Here is an 18,047-nt window from a genome sequence, read left to right as displayed (position 1 = left end):
GTTTGGTCTTAGATTTGTCGAGAAAGCATTTTTAACAAACAAGGCACTGGGCTTGAAAGTCTGTTTTTCAAGTGCAAAAGAACCCACCATATAACACTTACAGGCAGAATTATACTCCATTTGGATGCATAATTTTTTTCTTCTGCAGACATGGATAAAAACAAGCACTGTTTCATTTCATAATATATGTGTCTGTGAAATCCTAGGGAAATTAATAGAGCTGAATCCAAATATATACTATGTAAGCAAGCTCTATTTTCCCTGTACTTTCCTTACATCTTCGTTGTAAATCATGTTATAAGAAAGCCTCATTGCTGTTTGAGACCACCGATGCTTAAGTATTCTAGAATCTTATCATGAAAGCATTGGAATCAAAAACTTCGACCCTTTACCAATTGACTAGAGGAGAGAAGTGCTAAACCAGAATATTATTGTGTAAATTATTCTTCGTAAAGAAAGTAAACAAGACTGAGAAGCTGTGCCAGAGAATCTACGAGTCTATTCTGATCAGGGCACTTGCCGTGTGCCAGGCATATTCTACGCACTCAGGATACGACAGAGAACAGCACCAAGTCCTGATCTCATTAAGCTTGCGTTCTAATTGAGGAAGACAGAAATAAGCAAACAATAAATATATGCTATGTCAGGTGAAACTAAAGTATAAGCAGTAAGATAAGAAAGTGTAGAATACAAAGGGTATCTGGGGTACTATTTTAGATAAGTGTAGTGGGGCTTGACCTTATTGGAAATCATTTGAGTAAAGATTTGAATGAAATGAAGGGATGAACCACGCTGATATCTGGGGGAAGAACATGCCAAGAAGAAGGAAAAGCAAGGATAAGGTCTGATATCAGAGCTTGCTGGGCATGTAGGAGTAGAGGCCTCCGCAGCTGAGAGAGCAAGGTGGCGGAGGGTGGTGAGGTATGAGGCGATGGGGAGGTTTGGTAGGTGGTTTGGTGGGTGGGGTTTGTAGGCCCTGGTAACCGCTGGATTTTATTCCAATTGGAGACCTTTGAGTAGAAGAGTTAACTAATCCAAAACTACTCTCTAAAAGGATCACATTGGTTGCTGCCCAAAGAATATTGCAGATGAAAGAGTCTGAGGCTCTAAGGCAGTTGTTTTCCAACTTTTTAGCCATTGAGCCCTTAGTTCAAATGAGACCTCGTGGCCAGTTCCACATCTAAAACACAAAAATGCCTGGCTTCTTTTCAGGGAATAATTTTAAATCTTTGGGAAAACAGACTCTGTTTTATCACTCTACTAGAATACCTGTAGACTCCTCAAATTGGATGACGGGCAACCCAAGGTAGCCACATGAGACCCCCGTGGGTCAAGTGTTCCTCCACATACACTTAACATTATCAGTAAGGAAAATGAATGATGGCCTTTGCTCGTATAACACAAATAATCTTAAATACTTTCACAACACACTTTCACTCAGAGTCTGTTCTGCTGCATAAGAAAGAAATCTTAGCAAGTCCATATCAAGACCAATTTAAAAGTGCTAATGCTGGAAGTTTATAAATATGAGCTTCGGTTACCTCTTTGATCAGTCAACATGTTTTTAATTGAAAGAGATAATATCTTCTGGGAATATAGGCTGCATTTTTATGTTTGTTTTACTTCTTATACCAAATACCACTTTTACCCATTGCATTTATTTTATGTTTTATTACAGGAAGTCGTTAGCTTGTCAGACTAAGTTGGCTGTCAGCTAATTTTAAGGTTTTTTTCTGCCAACCTTCCCTTGGTACATATAGATGTCATGTATAGATATAGATTTCAGGATAAAAATACACACAGATATATTGGTATATAGATGCATATTCCAGTGATTTCTTTTATAGGATACACTGATTCTTATATTCATAAATTACAACCACACACAGTTTTTAGTTATTTGAGATATAAATATTGCACAAGTAAGTGCTAGATACAATGTTAGGTGCACAATTAATACTAGAGAATTCTTCCCCCAACATTGATTTATCATTATGTAAGCACAAATTTTTAATTCTTTAATCAATAAAATAATTTTCTTCTAACAACTGCATATCATGTGTCCTTTGATTTCCTTGAAAGTCTTATAAAATGTCACTCTGAATACTTATGATGAAAAATTTACATGCAAAAACATCTTTTCCTGACCTACAAATGTCCCTTCAGGATACATGAGAAGACAAATTATTGAGTCACAGAATACAATAAAGTTCTAGGGGGAAAAAAAAGAGGTACCTAGCAGAATGATCTGCTGTAATCGTGAGATTGATTACCTTCTTACTCATCAGTTATTATTACAATTAATGTGACTGCAGAGTAAATTTCTGGATATAAATAGAAGTTACTTTGGAAAGAAAAACAACAAGCAAATGAGGCTTTATGTGCCTCAAATGAGATATCTTTCCTAAACAATGTAGACATTTTAGGTTTTCTATTAACTTTTTTTTTTTTTGTCTGCGTTGGGTCTTTGTTGCTGCACACAGGCTTTCTCTAGTTGCGGCAAACAGGGGCTACTCTTCGTTGTGGTGCGCAGGCTTCTCATTGCGGTGGCTTCTCTTGTTGCAGAGCATGGGCTCTAGGTGCGCGGGCTTCAGTAGTTGAAGTGCATAGGCTCAGTAGAACTCGTGGGCTCTAGAGCTCAGGCTCAGTAGTTGTGGCGCGTGGACTTAGTTGCTCCACAGCATGTAGGATCTTCCCAGACCAGGGATCGAACCCGTGTCCCCTGCATTGGCAGGCAGATTCTTAACCACTGTGCCACCAGGAAAGTCCCAGTTTTCTATTAATTTTTAAATCTTCCTATTAAGGAAAGAAAATAATATACATTAATGGTATTTCGTAAATAGTCCTCTCTCTTCAAAATTAAAAGTTACCTTCAACTAAAAATTTCTCACCCCTTACCCTTTATTTCAAAACTTGATTGGAAAATATGATTACTCATAAAATAAAACTATAGCAGGAAGAAAAGAGACAAAGAACAAGAAAAGATTACTGCTGTCTATAATTCTTTTTTTTTTTTTTTTTTTTTGGCACACGAGCTTAGTTGCTCCGCAGCATGTGGGATCTTCCTGGAACTAGGATTGAACCCGTGACCTCTGCATTGGCAGGCGGATTCTTAACCACTGCGCCACCTAGGAAGCCCCTATAATTCTTAACAGCTTATAAAAGCAATAAGCAGCATGTCTTAAGCTTGACATTTTCATGAAAGAAAAAAATATTTCCAGAAAATTATTAAATTCTTTACAAAGGCAATGAATACTGAGATCTCCTTTTTGATAATTATGTCCTGTGTAAATATTTATCATTCTCAAATTAAAAATGAAGAAAAAAAATGAAGAAAGATGATCAAGCAAGTTCAATGCAATTGGCTAAATTCTTAATAAATGTTGATTCATGACATAAATGGCAAAAACAATAGCTATTTCATCTGTTTCAACCCTTTGGATAATAAAACGCTAGATTTATGTAACCTGAAACTAAAATTCCAGGCTGACATATATGTATCCACTGTGAACTTCATTAATTCTCTTTAAAATCAGGTTTAAATAGCCTACAATAATGGAATATCTATTTTTTTAGACACCTGCCAGATGATAAAAGTAGATTTTATTAAGATAACATTGTTTATTATGATTCACTAGTAGTACTTTAAAATAAAGTAATTAATTGAAATAGAATCTTGGAACATGGTACACTATTTGCAAGTTAGTAACAAGAGTTTTTTTTAAAGCATTCATAATAATACCACATGTCAACTAGGTAGGACATTTGCTTAAAATATATTTCTACTGAGCTGACATTTTAAAATCTCCTATCATGATGTACATTCTGAGAATCCAGCTAAAATAGGCAATTTTTGTTTCTAATGGCCCTTGCATGTCAACTTTCTTCTGAGTTTTGTCTTTAATGCTCCCTCCATAAAACAGGGTGTATACATATTTTCCTCTTACATATGGCTATTCCAGAAACTAGTAATAAATTTATAAAGAAGGTAACATTTCTCAAAATCTACTAGTTTCATCGTTGAAGACTTTGTCCTATTTTGGTTTGTAAAACACCTCTTGGTTTTCTTTGAATTCTCCAAACTCTTCTTTATAAATATTTATCAAATTCCTGCTCTGCTCTGGGCACTGTTCTAGTCCCTGTGGGTCTCCGTTCTCCCGTTCATCCTTTAAGCAACTCCGTTCTTCGCATTTTTACCCCTTCTCTTACTAGACAGTTGAATAGGAAATCTAGATTTTTCAGTCCAGATGTTTATCTTGAGCTTCCTGAGCTTTCCTCAGGCACCTCAGCCTCAACATATCAAAATCAGAACTTATGATCATCTCCAGATCCTATCATTTGTGACAGCACTGTCCAACCATTCTCCTCAATCCAGCCAGTAATCTTTGGTTTTTTGCTTTTTGTTTTTGTCTTTTGTATTTTGGCTGCATTGGATCTTTGTTGCTATGCGTGGGCTTGCTCCAGCTGTGGCAGTATCTTCAGGCACTTGGGCTTCAGTAGTTGCAGTGGGGGGGTTCTAGGGCAGGCGGGCTTCAGTAGTTGTGGCGCACGGGCTTAGTTGCTCCGTGGCATGTGGACTCCTCCCAGACCAGGGATCAAACCCACGTCCCATGCATTGGCAGGCGGATTCTTAACCCAGCCGGTGATCTTTGTTAAACGTGAGTTAGATGGTGACACTCCTGTGCTTAAAATCCATTGGAAGAGCCACATCAAGTTCAAATAAACTCCAACTCCTGCCCACAGCCAGCCCATCCTTCTACAATCCCAACTGTGGATCCCCCCCTAAGCTCATCTCCTATCTCCCTCCCCAGATTCACTAACCTCAGCCACATTAACCGTCTTTTGCTTTTTCAATGTAATGATATTTTTAATAAAATGGATAATAGAAAAATGGCCAATAACCCTACTTATACGCACACACACACATTAAAGTACTAACTAAATGTCTAAAATCTGAAGTTAAAATGTAACTATATATACCTGATTTAAATTACATTTTTAAAAAATGAAACTTTAGTGATGATACCCAAAATCATGCAGCTTGTCTAGTGGGTGTACTATTAAGACCTCAACTGTAAAGAAATAATTTATCAGACTATCTTGCTTAATATTAAGTTACAGATATTCAAATACATGATACAGATAGAAAAAAATTCATGTAAAAGATTTTCTGGGAATAGTTTTAGGATTTGAGAATAGCAAATACAAAGAAAACCTTTCTAAATTCTACTCTGCATTTTCAGGTATTCGGTTGATCGGCACACAGATATGGACAGAATATTCAACATTGATTCTGGAAATGGTTCCATTTTTACATCGAAACTTCTTGACCGAGAAACACTGCTGTGGCACAACATTACAGTGATAGCAACAGAGATCAGTAAGTCCACCCTTTTACCACTGCTGTCCCCACCTGACAGAGCATCTCAGCAAGGGCTAGGGAAGTGCGGCTGAAACTCATCACCAGGTATTGATGATCCTGCTGGATACGTATTGAGGGAAAGAGCTCTGTGATGATTTGCACTAATGTTTCTTCTAGACACGTGTTCTTTCATTCATAAATGCAAAAGCAACTGTGAAAGTTCTGCAGTTTGGGAACAATAAAGCAGGAATGCATCTCCCAGCCCAAGTTGAATTGGAACATGTTGGGTGTGATTCTTATAAATCTGAACATTACAGAAGAAGCTAAAAGAAATGGGCTCACAGACGTTGTGTGTGTGTGTGGCAGTGGGGAGAGGGTAGGAATAAAGTATATTCTAAGATGTGGGCATTGTTTAGACATTTTTTGGATGTTCATCCTTTAGCTTTCTGTAGAATGTCTATTTCAAAATCGTTGCAGAATTAAGAGATATAAATTGTGACTCTTCCATGGTCCACAAAAGTGAGTCATACTAACCACCAAGTAATCCACACCATGTTTAGAATGAATTTTATGGCAGTCCCCATGAAATTTAAGGCAAAGAAAAATAGTGCCAAAGGAATACTTCAAATAAAATGATTAGACACAGTGAAAACTGTGTAATGTAAACACAAAGTGTAGACCTCAGTAGATGAAAGGAAAAGGATCTTTAAAATAGCATTTAGATATTTGAAAATAGGCTTCTAAATTATAGCTCATTTTTTAGTTTTTGTTTTTGACTGTAAAAGTACAAATGTTTTTAGCTCAGTTGGGTTTCTAGTGTGAAATACTCCGTATCAAATGGTATAATATAGTAATATTCTTTGTGAACATAACTCATGAAATTTGAAGTGGCTGAAAGATATTGAGTAGAATAATAAATAATTGATGTGGACAAAATGAAGCATTGCTTTTTTTTTTTTAATTAATTTATTTATTTAATTGACTGTGTTGGGTCTTTTTTTGCTGTGCGCGGGCTTTCTTTGGTTGCAGTGAGTGGGGGCTACTCTTCGTTGTGGTGCGCAGGCTCCTCATTGCCATGGCTTCTCTTGTTGTGGAGCACAGGCTCTAGGCACGTGGGCTTCAGTAGGTGCAGCACATGGACTCAATAGTTGTGGCTCATGGGCTCTAAAGCGCAGGCTCAGTAGTTGTGGCGCACGGGCTTAGTTGCTCCACAGCATGTGGGATCTTCCTGGAGCAGGGATCGAACCCATGTCCCCTGCATTGGCAGGCAGATTCTTAACCACTGTGCTACCTAGGAAGCCCCAGAGAATTGCTTTTTGATAGTGATAAGAACTCCTCATTATACATTTGTTAGGTAGGAATTTGATTTTCAGAATTTATGTGGAGGGACTAGTGTAGATACCAATGACAGAGAATATGTAAAGCTTTAAAATTACAAAATTATTTCCCACTGAAAAGATCATTTTTTATAACATCATGAAATTTTATTTTTTACTGAAGTAGTCATCACTTGTATTTTAAGCTTTGTACCTAAAAATTTGTTTTTAATATTTAATATTTCTCTGCTATCTTTGAAAGTACTAGTGATAAAGACCTTTTAAAACTTCATCTCCTGCAGCTCTAACTTTGGAAGAATAATGTAAGCAAAATTTTAGATGCAAAGGAGCCTAAGAATCTTATTGTCCAAGCTTCTTAACTACCTTTGATGTCAAGAGCCAAGATCTTGTATTAAACCACCTCTCTCCCACTCCAGGGCCATTGCACTTGCCATTTCCTCTACCTCAAGAGCCAGAAAGATTCACGTGGCTTCTTCCTTCTCTTCATTCATGTCTCTGTGCAAATGGCATCTCATCACAGAAGCCAGTCCTGGTCATCCCATACAAAGCAGCACCTCCATCTCTCTCCAGTCCCTTTTACCTGTTTAATTTCTCCATAGCATTTGCCACCTGGCACATTATATATTTATGTGTTTACAGTTTGCCTACCCCCATTAGAACAAAGCTAAGGAAACAGGATCTCTGTTATGTTCCCCAAGTATCCCAGCACCCCAAGTAGTGGCTGGCATAAGTTAGATATTAGATGCTCACTAAATATTTATGAAGTGAAGAAATAGACATGAGTGACATGAGTGAAGAGACCTGAGGGGAGAGACTGCAGCTCCTGATTCTTAGAACAGGAATCTGTCTTCCATACCACCCAAGAGATTATCGGAGGTGACAGCCAAAATACTTCATTTACGTCAGCTCTTCAAACACGGGTCCCGCTCTATCGTTATCCTGGATGAGCCGCCTAGGCTTTGCAGTCAGACAGACCCAAGTCTGAATCTAGGCTCCACTCCTTCCTATCTCTGTGACTACGGACAAATTAGCTGACTTCTCTGCGCCTCATCTGTAATATGATGCGTTTCCTCATCTGTAATATGGGGGCAATCATGTTTATCTCCGAAGTTTATAAGGATTAAACAAAACAATATAACCAAGTGCTTAGCATCATGTCAAGCTCTCAAACTGAAAAACTAAGACCGTTCACAATCATTATCATCCCATCCTTTTTCCTTCTGTCCACATTTTTCCCGTCTGCCTACTTCCTTGGCTTTCTTTAAAATCTGTTTCTAAAATTCCTCTCCTGGACAGCTTTTCTGTATTTTGTATTACTCTGGGGTTTATAATACAATTGCACTGTATCACCAGAAGTAGTTTTGTCTCCTAAATAGTTCCATCGGGTGTATCCAACTCCAAAAGTACCAAATACTCTAATTCTACTTTTTTGTGACTGTGATGATACATAATGCGCTGTGGTACTCACAGGAGCCTGGGGGAATCTGTGTATAAATGAGAAAGAAAGGAGTGAATAACCATCATCTAAAAGGGACTGGCCATCAGCATATAAATGCCTGTTCTTTTCTCTTTGGCATTTTGCAGATAATCCAAAGCAAAGCAGCCGAGTACCTCTATATATTAAAGTTCTGGATGTCAATGACAACCCTCCAGAATTTGCTGAATTCTATGAAACCTTTGTCTGTGAAAAAGCAAAAGCAGATCAGGTGAGTTTCATGAGAAAGTAAATTCATTAACTCAGATTCATTTAGATCTTCTAATAATTCAGATGAAGCACAGAGCTGAGAGCAAGTTTTGAATTATCTATGAAATAAATGCTAACAAAATTAATACTATAAATAAGAGCCAGGATGAATGTTTAACTTGCATAAGAGAACAAACGGTTTTTAAGAACAGGAAGCTCATCAGTCTCAAAAGACTGATGCTGATCTCAAATCAGTCTTAAGTTTTGATTAAAATAGATTAGTCACAGCTTTATTGGAAAAATCTTTATTGGTGAGCAGAAACTTTTAATTAGCATATATACTGGAAAGTAATAGCTAGAACATATTTTACAATTGCCTATAATTCATAGTTTCAGTTACTTACATTGTCCATCTGTACAAGTAATACAAATTCATGAATGTTTGTCCCCACCTGAAATCCGTCTTTTCTGCCAGTGATATAAAAACTGTGTTACAGTTTGTCAAAATAGAAGTGCACTGTTAAAATACATGTTAAAATGGGAAGCTGAAGTTGTGTGTTTTATATTCAAACTAGTTTTTTTGCAAGTTGATGGCTTATGTATATGCCAAGATTGTTTTTCTGAGCAGGCTGTCCAAGGAGTGCCTCCATTTGCCTAAGTTGCAATGTTGTCACACATCATTGTGTTATTTTAGAGCTTGGTATCACTCTAGGACCGTGTTTCTCAACCCAGGTGATTCTGCCCCCCAGGGGACATTTGGCAATGTCTGGGGACATTTCTGACTGTCATAAGGAAGAGGGAAATACTGGTTTCAAGGGAAGCGACAGGCTTGCTGCTAAAAAGCCTACAGAGCACAGGACAGCCCCACAACAAAGTATCACCCCAGACTCTATTTCCAACCCATTAGTTCTTTGCATGGAGTGGATTCATTGTAAATTTTCTAGAGGCTGTCATTTTAAAAGTAAAATTAGAAATCCTTTGATCAAGCCATTCACTGCAAAACTGTAAGAAACACCTTTGAGTTAGCAAAACTTGATGGCAGCTTTTCGGTTTCAATTTTAGTTGATTCAGACCCTGCGCGCCGTTGACAAGGACGACCCCTACAGCGGGCACCAATTCTCGTTCTCTTTGGCCCCCGAGGCAGCCAGTGGCTCAAACTTTACCATTCAAGACAACAAAGGTAAACGAGCCCAAGTTGCTTTGTCTGTCTCTATATCCACGTCTACATCTGTCTAGTCCCATCACAACTGATCCAATACGTAACATGGTTTCCACTGGCATTCACCACTTTGCTTTCCGGTTCCAGACAACACAGCGGGAATCTTAACTCGGAAGAATGGCTATAATAGACATGAGATGAGCACCTACCTCCTGCCTGTGGTCATATCAGACAACGACTACCCAGTCCAAAGCAGCACTGGGACAGTGACTGTCCGGGTCTGTGCATGTGACCACCAAGGGAACATGCAGTCCTGCCATGCGGAGGCCCTCGTCCACCCCACGGGACTGAGCACAGGGGCTCTGATTGCCATCCTTCTGTGCATCGTGACCCTACTAGGTAAACTGCTTCTCCCTGCATCCTATCTCCCCATGCTGAGGGGCACACACTGTTTCTGTGGCTCTCTAGATTTATCCGCCTCCCCCATTAAGGCATACGGCCCGATCTAGGTGAGTAGAGTTATATGCTGAGAGTCTTATGTTGTTCACCCATGAACTAGTTTTTGCTTGAAAATGGCTTTGGAGAATGAACCGTTGTGAAACTTGCCCATGTATTTCCCTACCCAGGGAGTCATTCCACCAAAAGAGTCTCTTGTCTATTGGAACTGGGAATGAATCGCAGGGGTGCTTGAGGGCAACATAGATATGGCCTTTCCGTTTTGTTCGTTGTTTAATATTTAACCTGGCAAGTGTTAAATTTTCAAAGAGCAAAAGTTTGGGCATGCAGTATATGATGAAGGCCATTTCTACGCAGGTAAAGTTTAAAGATCAGTGGGAAAGTGAAAAGAAAAATGTGATGACTTTTTTTCTCTCATACAGGAAAATAAATGGTGGTGACATTTTCTTTAACTCAGCAAACTTTTTTGGATCCACCCACTTCAATAACTACCTTCTTAGCGTTGCTCTCTGATTGCCACATACACAATGTCTGTTATTTCTCAGGCTCTCAATAATAAATAACTTCTGTGACTAAGGAAATAAATCTGGAATCTAAAAGAAATGAATGTAATAAAAGTGAAAATCAAGGTCTAACAATGATTCAAAGGAAATTTTTACCCCCAACCAACGAATCAAGCACACAAGTTGAGCTCAAAATGCTCAAAAGTCCCTTGACTGTTGTAAATTAAGAAATCAAATGTTAGCTCATGCAGCCCTTCGAAAAATAAAAGTTAAGATTTGAGAAGCTTGCCTACACCATGTGAGGGAAAAGTCAGTCAGAATTAACCTGGATTCCACAAAGAGAGAAAAAATTTTTTAAAAATAACAATACAGTGACTTCAAGAAGAAGAAAGGAAGACCTCCATCTCTCCAAGAAGAAGAAAGCCTAGGGATCCCTGCTCAAGAGTTTCACATTTCAGATCAACTCTGCTAATTATAACAAAGCCTTGAAACTCAGCTACAGAACTGTGATTCTCTTTGTCAGCTAAGATTTGGGGGAAGTATTTTAAGATATGAGGATAAATAAAAACTGACAGTATGCAAAGACAAATCAGTGTTCTAATGGTGTGAGTCTGTAAAAATTGTTTTCCAAGAGAAAGATATGAATATTCTTTTCGATTTAAAAAAAAAAAGGTTATTTTTAGAAGGGCTAGACTGGCAGGCCGTACTCAGGTAGAATTCCATGGACTCATGGTCTGTGGAGGAAGAGCCAGCCCTCATCTCATAGAGGTCATGCTTCCCTTCCCTCATCATCTACCCACTTTCTGCCACCTCTTATTTTCCTGCTAACCAGCTCCCTGTGTCCATTCTTTTCACCTCCTTCCTCCAATAAATTCACTGTCTCCTCATTACTCCTAATTTGCTTCAGTGTTTCCCACATCTTGTCTAGTCTCTTTGGAATTCTGTACCTAATTAAAAAGGAGAAAAATGGGATGTAATCTTTACTGGGCTCACATCATGGCTAGATACTGGGCAAGATGCTTTACAAATGTTTTTCTCACTTAATCCTCAGAACCATCTGGTCCATAGTGATCTGCATCTTACATATGAAAACTGAGGCCCCAGGATGTGAAGCCAAGTCACACAGCTAACAGGTGGTAGAACTAAGTTCCAAACCCAGGTCTTTACCCACCCCCACCCCCTCCTCCGACCTCTGGTGCTTCCACACTGTACTCTGTTTTCTTCATGAGCTTATAGAATGCAATGCAACTTTCAGGCTGAAAGAGAGCTCGAACTAAAAATGAGATGATTGAAGAAAGTGGCAGCAAATCTGAGAATTGGTAAGAGAAGGAAAGCTGCACTGATACAGGAGGAAATCTGCTGTCAAGACTGGATCGTGTGGCATCTGTTTTTGTCAATAAAGCAACAGTAAAACACCTACTACATCTCATGCCTCTTTGGTGCTTTAGGGTTGGCATAGCTTTCACACTGGGCAGTGTGTTATTGCTTCTCTTTTACAGAGAAGGAAACTGACTTAGAAAGATCACATTGTTTAAATGAACCTAGATCTGCTGACCTCAGAGGCCTTGCTACCTTCTAGTTTTATGATGGGATTTGAACACAAATTGGTCCAAGCACCCTGGCCCCAAAATCTCACTACCGTCCTCTGGTCTCAAGGGGGTAGAAAAAAGCGAAGGGCTCAGTTACAGGGAAGACAGCATTTTACTTTCTCAGGGTGTTTTTTTCCATGTGCTTAGAATTCACATTTTCAGTTTATAAAAGTTAGCTTTGAAAAAGATCTTCCTTTTAAACAGTTACACTCTCAAGAAATTCTGTTCAGATGTGCAGTGGACCAATAAGAAAAAATATAGGCAGTTGTAGCAGTAGGAGAATTAGGCAGTGCACAAATGCCTTTAAATTACTGAATGTTCCCTCTGTCTCCTAGACAATTGTACTTTCAGGTGTGCACAGGAGTAAAAGACAAGATATAGGCACCTTAAGCTGGGGAAAAATTAGGAAGTGGTAAATGCCTGCTATCTTGCCTTGAATGATGGAATGAACCTGTGTCCATCAGACTTTATTTCTTTGAGAGACAGTTAGTTGATTCTATTCTCTACCCCAAAGGCTGTCCTTACTTACAAGCTTCTGTTTTGCAAATCCACGTCACACTAGAAACCAGAATAAAAGGTAGATTAACAGCATCCCACCACGCAAAGCCCTGCAATTTTCCATCCTTGTAAACCCCAGGGTAAAGTGAAGGCAAACAGAGCATCCACAGCCCCACTTGACATGGCCCTTCCTACTCCTCTCCTCTCCCCAGCACCTCACACACTCCAGGCACATCCCCACTCTGTGGCCTTTCTCCTAGCTCTGTCCTCTTCTCCAGATAGCTCCTTGGATAACTCCATCTCTTTGCTCAAATGTTACTTCCTCAATGATGCAGTCTCCCCCCAAAAAAACATAGACAGCCTGTCAAACATACAAAGAAGTCCTTCCCATCCACCTTCCTTTGCCCTACTTTTTCTTGTTTACATTGCACTTATCACCTTCTACTAATTTCCCTATTTATTACACACATTGTTTTTTTCTCTCTCCATCTACCACCACCACCACCCCTCCCTGCCTACCTTATTCAGACAGGGCTCTTGTTCAATTTTTTTCATTGATAATGCTTAGAACTATACCTGGCAGAAAGTTGGCACTATTTAGTAATAAATACCCTGAATGAAAGGGATAAATAAGGCATCAGGATATTCTCTGGCAGCAAAAGAGAATGTGTACCATTATACAACCACATGCTTGAAAACAGCCAAACTGCATATCCTTTAGAAGTAATCTATAATCTAAACATGCTTCAAAGCATGGTAATTAATAGTACAGGCTTTTCAGTCTGACTGACCTGGATTTCAATTGTTTGTACACATGCCATCTCTAAACCTCAATGTCCTCTTATGTAAAATAGAGTTATAATGATGGTACCTACTTTGTAAGGCTATTATGATTATTAAATTCGATTCGGTATGTAAAGCCCTTAGCACAGTGCTTGGCACTTAGAACTGTCTCAATAGATAACCAATTATTAATACTATTAACATCTGAAATGTTAAACATATAGATACCTGGGTGTGCATATATCCATTAATATGTAGATAGATATACACATCCACCAAAAGCCATTATTCTGTAATTCTTATTGTGATAATTCAATTTTCATGGCTCATGAAAACTGGACCACGTTATGGATGACAGAATAAAGAGAGGTTTCTGGTACTAACCTCCCCTGGACAAACCCAGGTTACCAATGCATTCTCTGCCCTGGATGGCAGTTTTCTCTCTACGCTGTCACTAAGTTTTCACTTTCCCATCCATATGTTCATTCGTAGATGTGTCTCTCTTTTTTTTTAATTAATTTATTTATTTATTTTATTCACTGTGTTGGGTCTTTTTTGCTGTGTGCGGGCTTTCTTTAGCTGCGGTGAGTGGGGGCTACTCTTCGTTGTGGTGCACAGGTTCCTCATTGCTGTGGCTTCTCTTGTTGTGGAGCACGGGCTCTAGGCACGTGGGCTTCAGTAGTTGCAGCACATGGACTCAATAGTTGTGGCTCACAGGCTCTAAAGCACAGGCTCAGTAGTTGTGACACACGGGCTTAGTTGCTCCACGACATGTGGGATCTTCCTGGATCAGGGCTCGAACCCATGTCCCCTGCATTGGCAGGCGGATTCTCAACCACTGCGCCACCTAGGAAGCCCCATAGATGTGTCTCTTTAGAGGTGGCCAGTTGTGTTCTACCCAACCAGCTGTGAAGAAGCATCAGGAGCTATTTAAACACAGTTCTTGCTTTGCCTCTAATCTGAACTAGGAAAAGTCAAAAGAACGAATAGTCTGGTCAACAAACTTATAGAACGTGAAACTCTGAGAGAGTTTTTAAGTTCCCACATAAATGTGTTTATTTTGTTTAGCCTAAACACAAATAATCTGGCATGTGTACTATTACCTGCCCCCTTCACATTTGCTGATCTTGAAGTCCAAAATGGCTTACTGAATTGTATCTGGGTCTCTGTAGGTATTATCTGTACTTATATGTAAGAAAGGTATGCAAACATCCACATCTCTACTTTGGTTTTTAAACTAACTTTACACTTTTCTTGTGGAAAAAAAAGAAGGCATCGTGCAAAAGTTATTTTAGAAGTGGAGTTATGCAAACCCTTCAACACATCCCCGAAGGTGCCAGCCTTGTGCTTATAAGCAGTTTCAGAGCATTTCGGGTGTTCAGCATAATTTTCACTCTTACTGCACTACTCTCACTGTGGTTGAGCTCTTTTTTATCATTATTTTTGTTCCTTACCTTGAAACTAGCCTGCCATTTCAAAGCAAAAAGGAACTACTGACAAAACATGAAGGTGTTTTATCCTCTACTTAAATCCTAACTTACTTTCAAATAGTCACTCCCTTTGGAGGGAGTTGGGGGGCTGGGGGTGGGGTCCTGATTTGATCACGCGTGAAGGCAAGTGCAACCTTAAAGAAGCAAAAGTTGAGTCTCCAGTAGTTTCCTCGAGAACTTTGAAAACTTCACTTTGGAGCAGTATTTCTTCCTGACGTTAATTGGACGGCAAATTAACTCTCCCTTCCCTTGCTGTTTTGTTTCTGCTTCCAGTGACAGTGGTGTTGTTTGCAGCTCTCAGGCGGCAGCGGAAAAAAGAACCTTTGATCATTTCCAAAGAGGACATCAGAGACAACATTGTCAGTTACAACGACGAAGGTGGCGGAGAGGAGGACACCCAGGCCTTTGATATCGGCACCCTAAGGAATCCGGAAGCCATAGAGGACAGCAAATTACGCAGGGACATTGTGCCGGAAGCCCTTTTTCTACCCCGACGGACTCCAGCAGCTCGTGATAACACCGACGTCCGAGATTTCATTAACCAAAGGTTAAAGGAAAATGACACGGACCCCACCGCCCCGCCCTACGACTCCTTGGCTACCTATGCCTACGAGGGCACCGGCTCCGTGGCCGATTCCCTGAGCTCGCTGGAGTCGGTGACCACGGATGGAGACCAAGACTACGATTACCTTAGTGACTGGGGGCCTCGGTTCAAAAAGCTCGCAGATATGTACGGAGGGGTGGACAGTGACAAGGACTCCTAATATGTTGCCTTTTTCATTTTCCAATATGACACTGACACATGTGAAGTGGCTATTTCTTTCTATTTATCCACTGCTCCGTGAAGGGTTCTCAGTTCTACCCGGTTCCACAAGTCAATGGCTGCAGTCCGTGTGGATCCAATGTTAGAGACTTTTTTCTAGTACACTTTTATGAGCTTCTGAGAGGCAAATGTTTATTTTTTAGTGCATCCAGTTAACCATGTCAGCCCAACAGGCGCCGTGCTAGAGGAGAGGTTGGGGAGTAACCTTTTCCCCTGCTCTCTTAGTGCAAGTTTGGAACAGGCTCAATTCCTCTGGCCTGGTCTCTTTACCACATGGCATTGACTCAAGGTCAGCTGACTGCTCTGTACATTCCACATGCTAATGGGATGAGGGGTTGTGCTTTAATTATAAAAATATAGTTTTAGTAAAGGAAATGAGGGGGGAACCACTGTTCCTGGTCTATCAGCTCACAAGGAGATGATGAACTATATATGGGTGTGTATTTCTGTCACAAAGAATTTAAAATCATATTTGCCCATCCTGTTTGTCCTTCACAATCTTTTTTTGGTACCAGTGACTATTCAAAACATCCAATCCACCGGTGTTTTGAGATTCTCCTTCTTCTTTAGGAAATGGTGCCAATTAAATGGTAACATTCAAAAATAACAACCAAAAAAAAAAAAAAGGTTAATAAGACCTCATTCCTTGCCACTGACTCATAATTTGTTACATGTTAGACATTGCAGAAGTTTGCCCTTGCACCATATAAAGAGAAAGGAAAAATAGCTAATAAATGTTAACAAAGGAAATATTTAGCATATTTTAAAATTTGGGCCACCAAATATATCATGAATCACTTGAAATTATTTCAACCATCAGTAGGCTAATTACAAATAAGTCTAATTGTTTAAAAAAATTCCTGAAGGAACTCTTCTGAGACAAAGTTTAACTCCTTGTCGGTAGTCCGTCAATAGTGTTCTAATATACTTGAAAGTAACAGCGTGAAGTACAATAATTGATATTCTTCAGATACTTCTTACACAGTTAAGTTGCATTAGTAAAGGTAGATTAAATAAGACCCAGATCCCTCTCTCAGCGTTTAATGGGGAGGTAAGAGCCAGTTACACTTGAACTTGACACCCTGTCCTTCACATTCGGAAATATCCATATATTTATATAATGTGATAGATATAGATGAACACTGAAATCGTGGTGAAAACCTACCTATTACATGTTTGGAAGACGCTTACAAAGGGAAAACCTGGATTCCCTTCAACAAGGGTGTCTAAGATTGTAATTAAAATGATAGTTGACTTTCAAAAGCATTAATATTTTTTCATTGTTTTTAACTTTGTTTCCACAGCAACCCTGCCATCCTTGTCTTTGAACTAATGATAAAATAATGGTCTCAAACTACAATAGCAAAGTAATGTATAATCCATCGAATCCATTATTTCTCTAATTATGCAATTAGCATGATAGTTATTATCCAGAGGACCCAACTGAACTGAACTAATCCTTTTGGCAGGTTCAAATCATTTATTTCATATGCTGTTCTAATGATTTTTGTCATTAGAATCTTACATTGTGCAGTCATCAGAAATTTCCAAAGTACTGTAATGAAAACATCCTTGTTTTGAAACCTTTGAAAAAACAGGCTCTGTATGTATATAATATATAATACTTAAGAATATGCTGACTTCAATTATTAGTCTTAGGGATTTATTTTCAATTAATGTTAATTTTCTACAGATTTTCTTGGTGTCATTTCCATTTGGGGATAATGTCATATCAGCACATATTTTTTATTTGGAAACACCCTGTTGTTTAGTTAAGTTTTAAATAAGTGTATTATCCAGGAAGTAAAGACAGCACCTTTAAAATAAGAGAAATATAATCTTTTGGGTTACCCAATTAGAGTGAAAATTCTTTACAACCATGTTATTCCTTGTGTTTCCTGAATGGATGGATTTCCCTGTATACTAGCAAGTATTTCATGCTTGGGCTGTTTCCTGCTTACAAGGTTTTCATTTCTAGTTCTTCATACACACACACACACACACACACACACACACACTCTCTCACACACACACACACACAGAGGAATGCAAGCAAAATACTACAGGAGGGCTTCACTGTAATGAATCAATACATAGCATAGTCACAGGTAAGTGCTGAAAAAAAAGATAGCTTAGTAAAGTTAATAAGAACTAGTCATTTATAGCAATAGAACAGCACCTTAATCACACAACTTACTGTAAAATTAAAGAGCTGTCTATTCTTATGTCATGTAATAAATTATATCAAGAAAGATAGTCCTGTAAAAAGAAAGGTATCATCAGAAGTCTTCCTTTTGAACTTTTGACCTTAATTGGAATGTCTGTAGAACCCCAGCAACTTCAGTGTTTAAGGGTAAGTTTTA

At 39.0% G+C, this 18,047-nt stretch overlaps 1 protein-coding gene across 2 annotated transcripts in view; it reads left to right on the top strand.

Annotated features, from left to right (window-relative positions):
* LOC130836584 (cadherin-6) overlaps window positions 1-15,670 on the top strand; it is a 116,946-nt gene extending 101,276 nt beyond the window's left edge. For both annotated transcript variants that reach the window (XM_057708861.1, XM_057708862.1), the window contains 5 exons: window positions 5,244-5,380; window positions 8,284-8,405; window positions 9,446-9,563; window positions 9,690-9,941; window positions 15,135-15,670. In XM_057708861.1, the coding sequence (XP_057564844.1) occupies window positions 5,244-5,380; window positions 8,284-8,405; window positions 9,446-9,563; window positions 9,690-9,941; window positions 15,135-15,625 (1,120 nt within the window). In that variant the 3' untranslated portion in view covers window positions 15,626-15,670. The remainder of the gene's footprint in view (window positions 1-5,243; window positions 5,381-8,283; window positions 8,406-9,445; window positions 9,564-9,689; window positions 9,942-15,134) is intronic.
* The last annotated feature ends 2,377 nt before the right edge of the window (window positions 15,671-18,047 follow it).

The sequence above is a fragment of the Hippopotamus amphibius genome, chromosome 15, assembly GCF_030028045.1.
Source record: "Hippopotamus amphibius kiboko isolate mHipAmp2 chromosome 15, mHipAmp2.hap2, whole genome shotgun sequence".
In the NCBI taxonomy this organism is placed as follows: domain Eukaryota; kingdom Metazoa; phylum Chordata; class Mammalia; order Artiodactyla; family Hippopotamidae; genus Hippopotamus; species Hippopotamus amphibius.
This window is presented reverse-complemented; position numbering and strand designations above follow the sequence as displayed.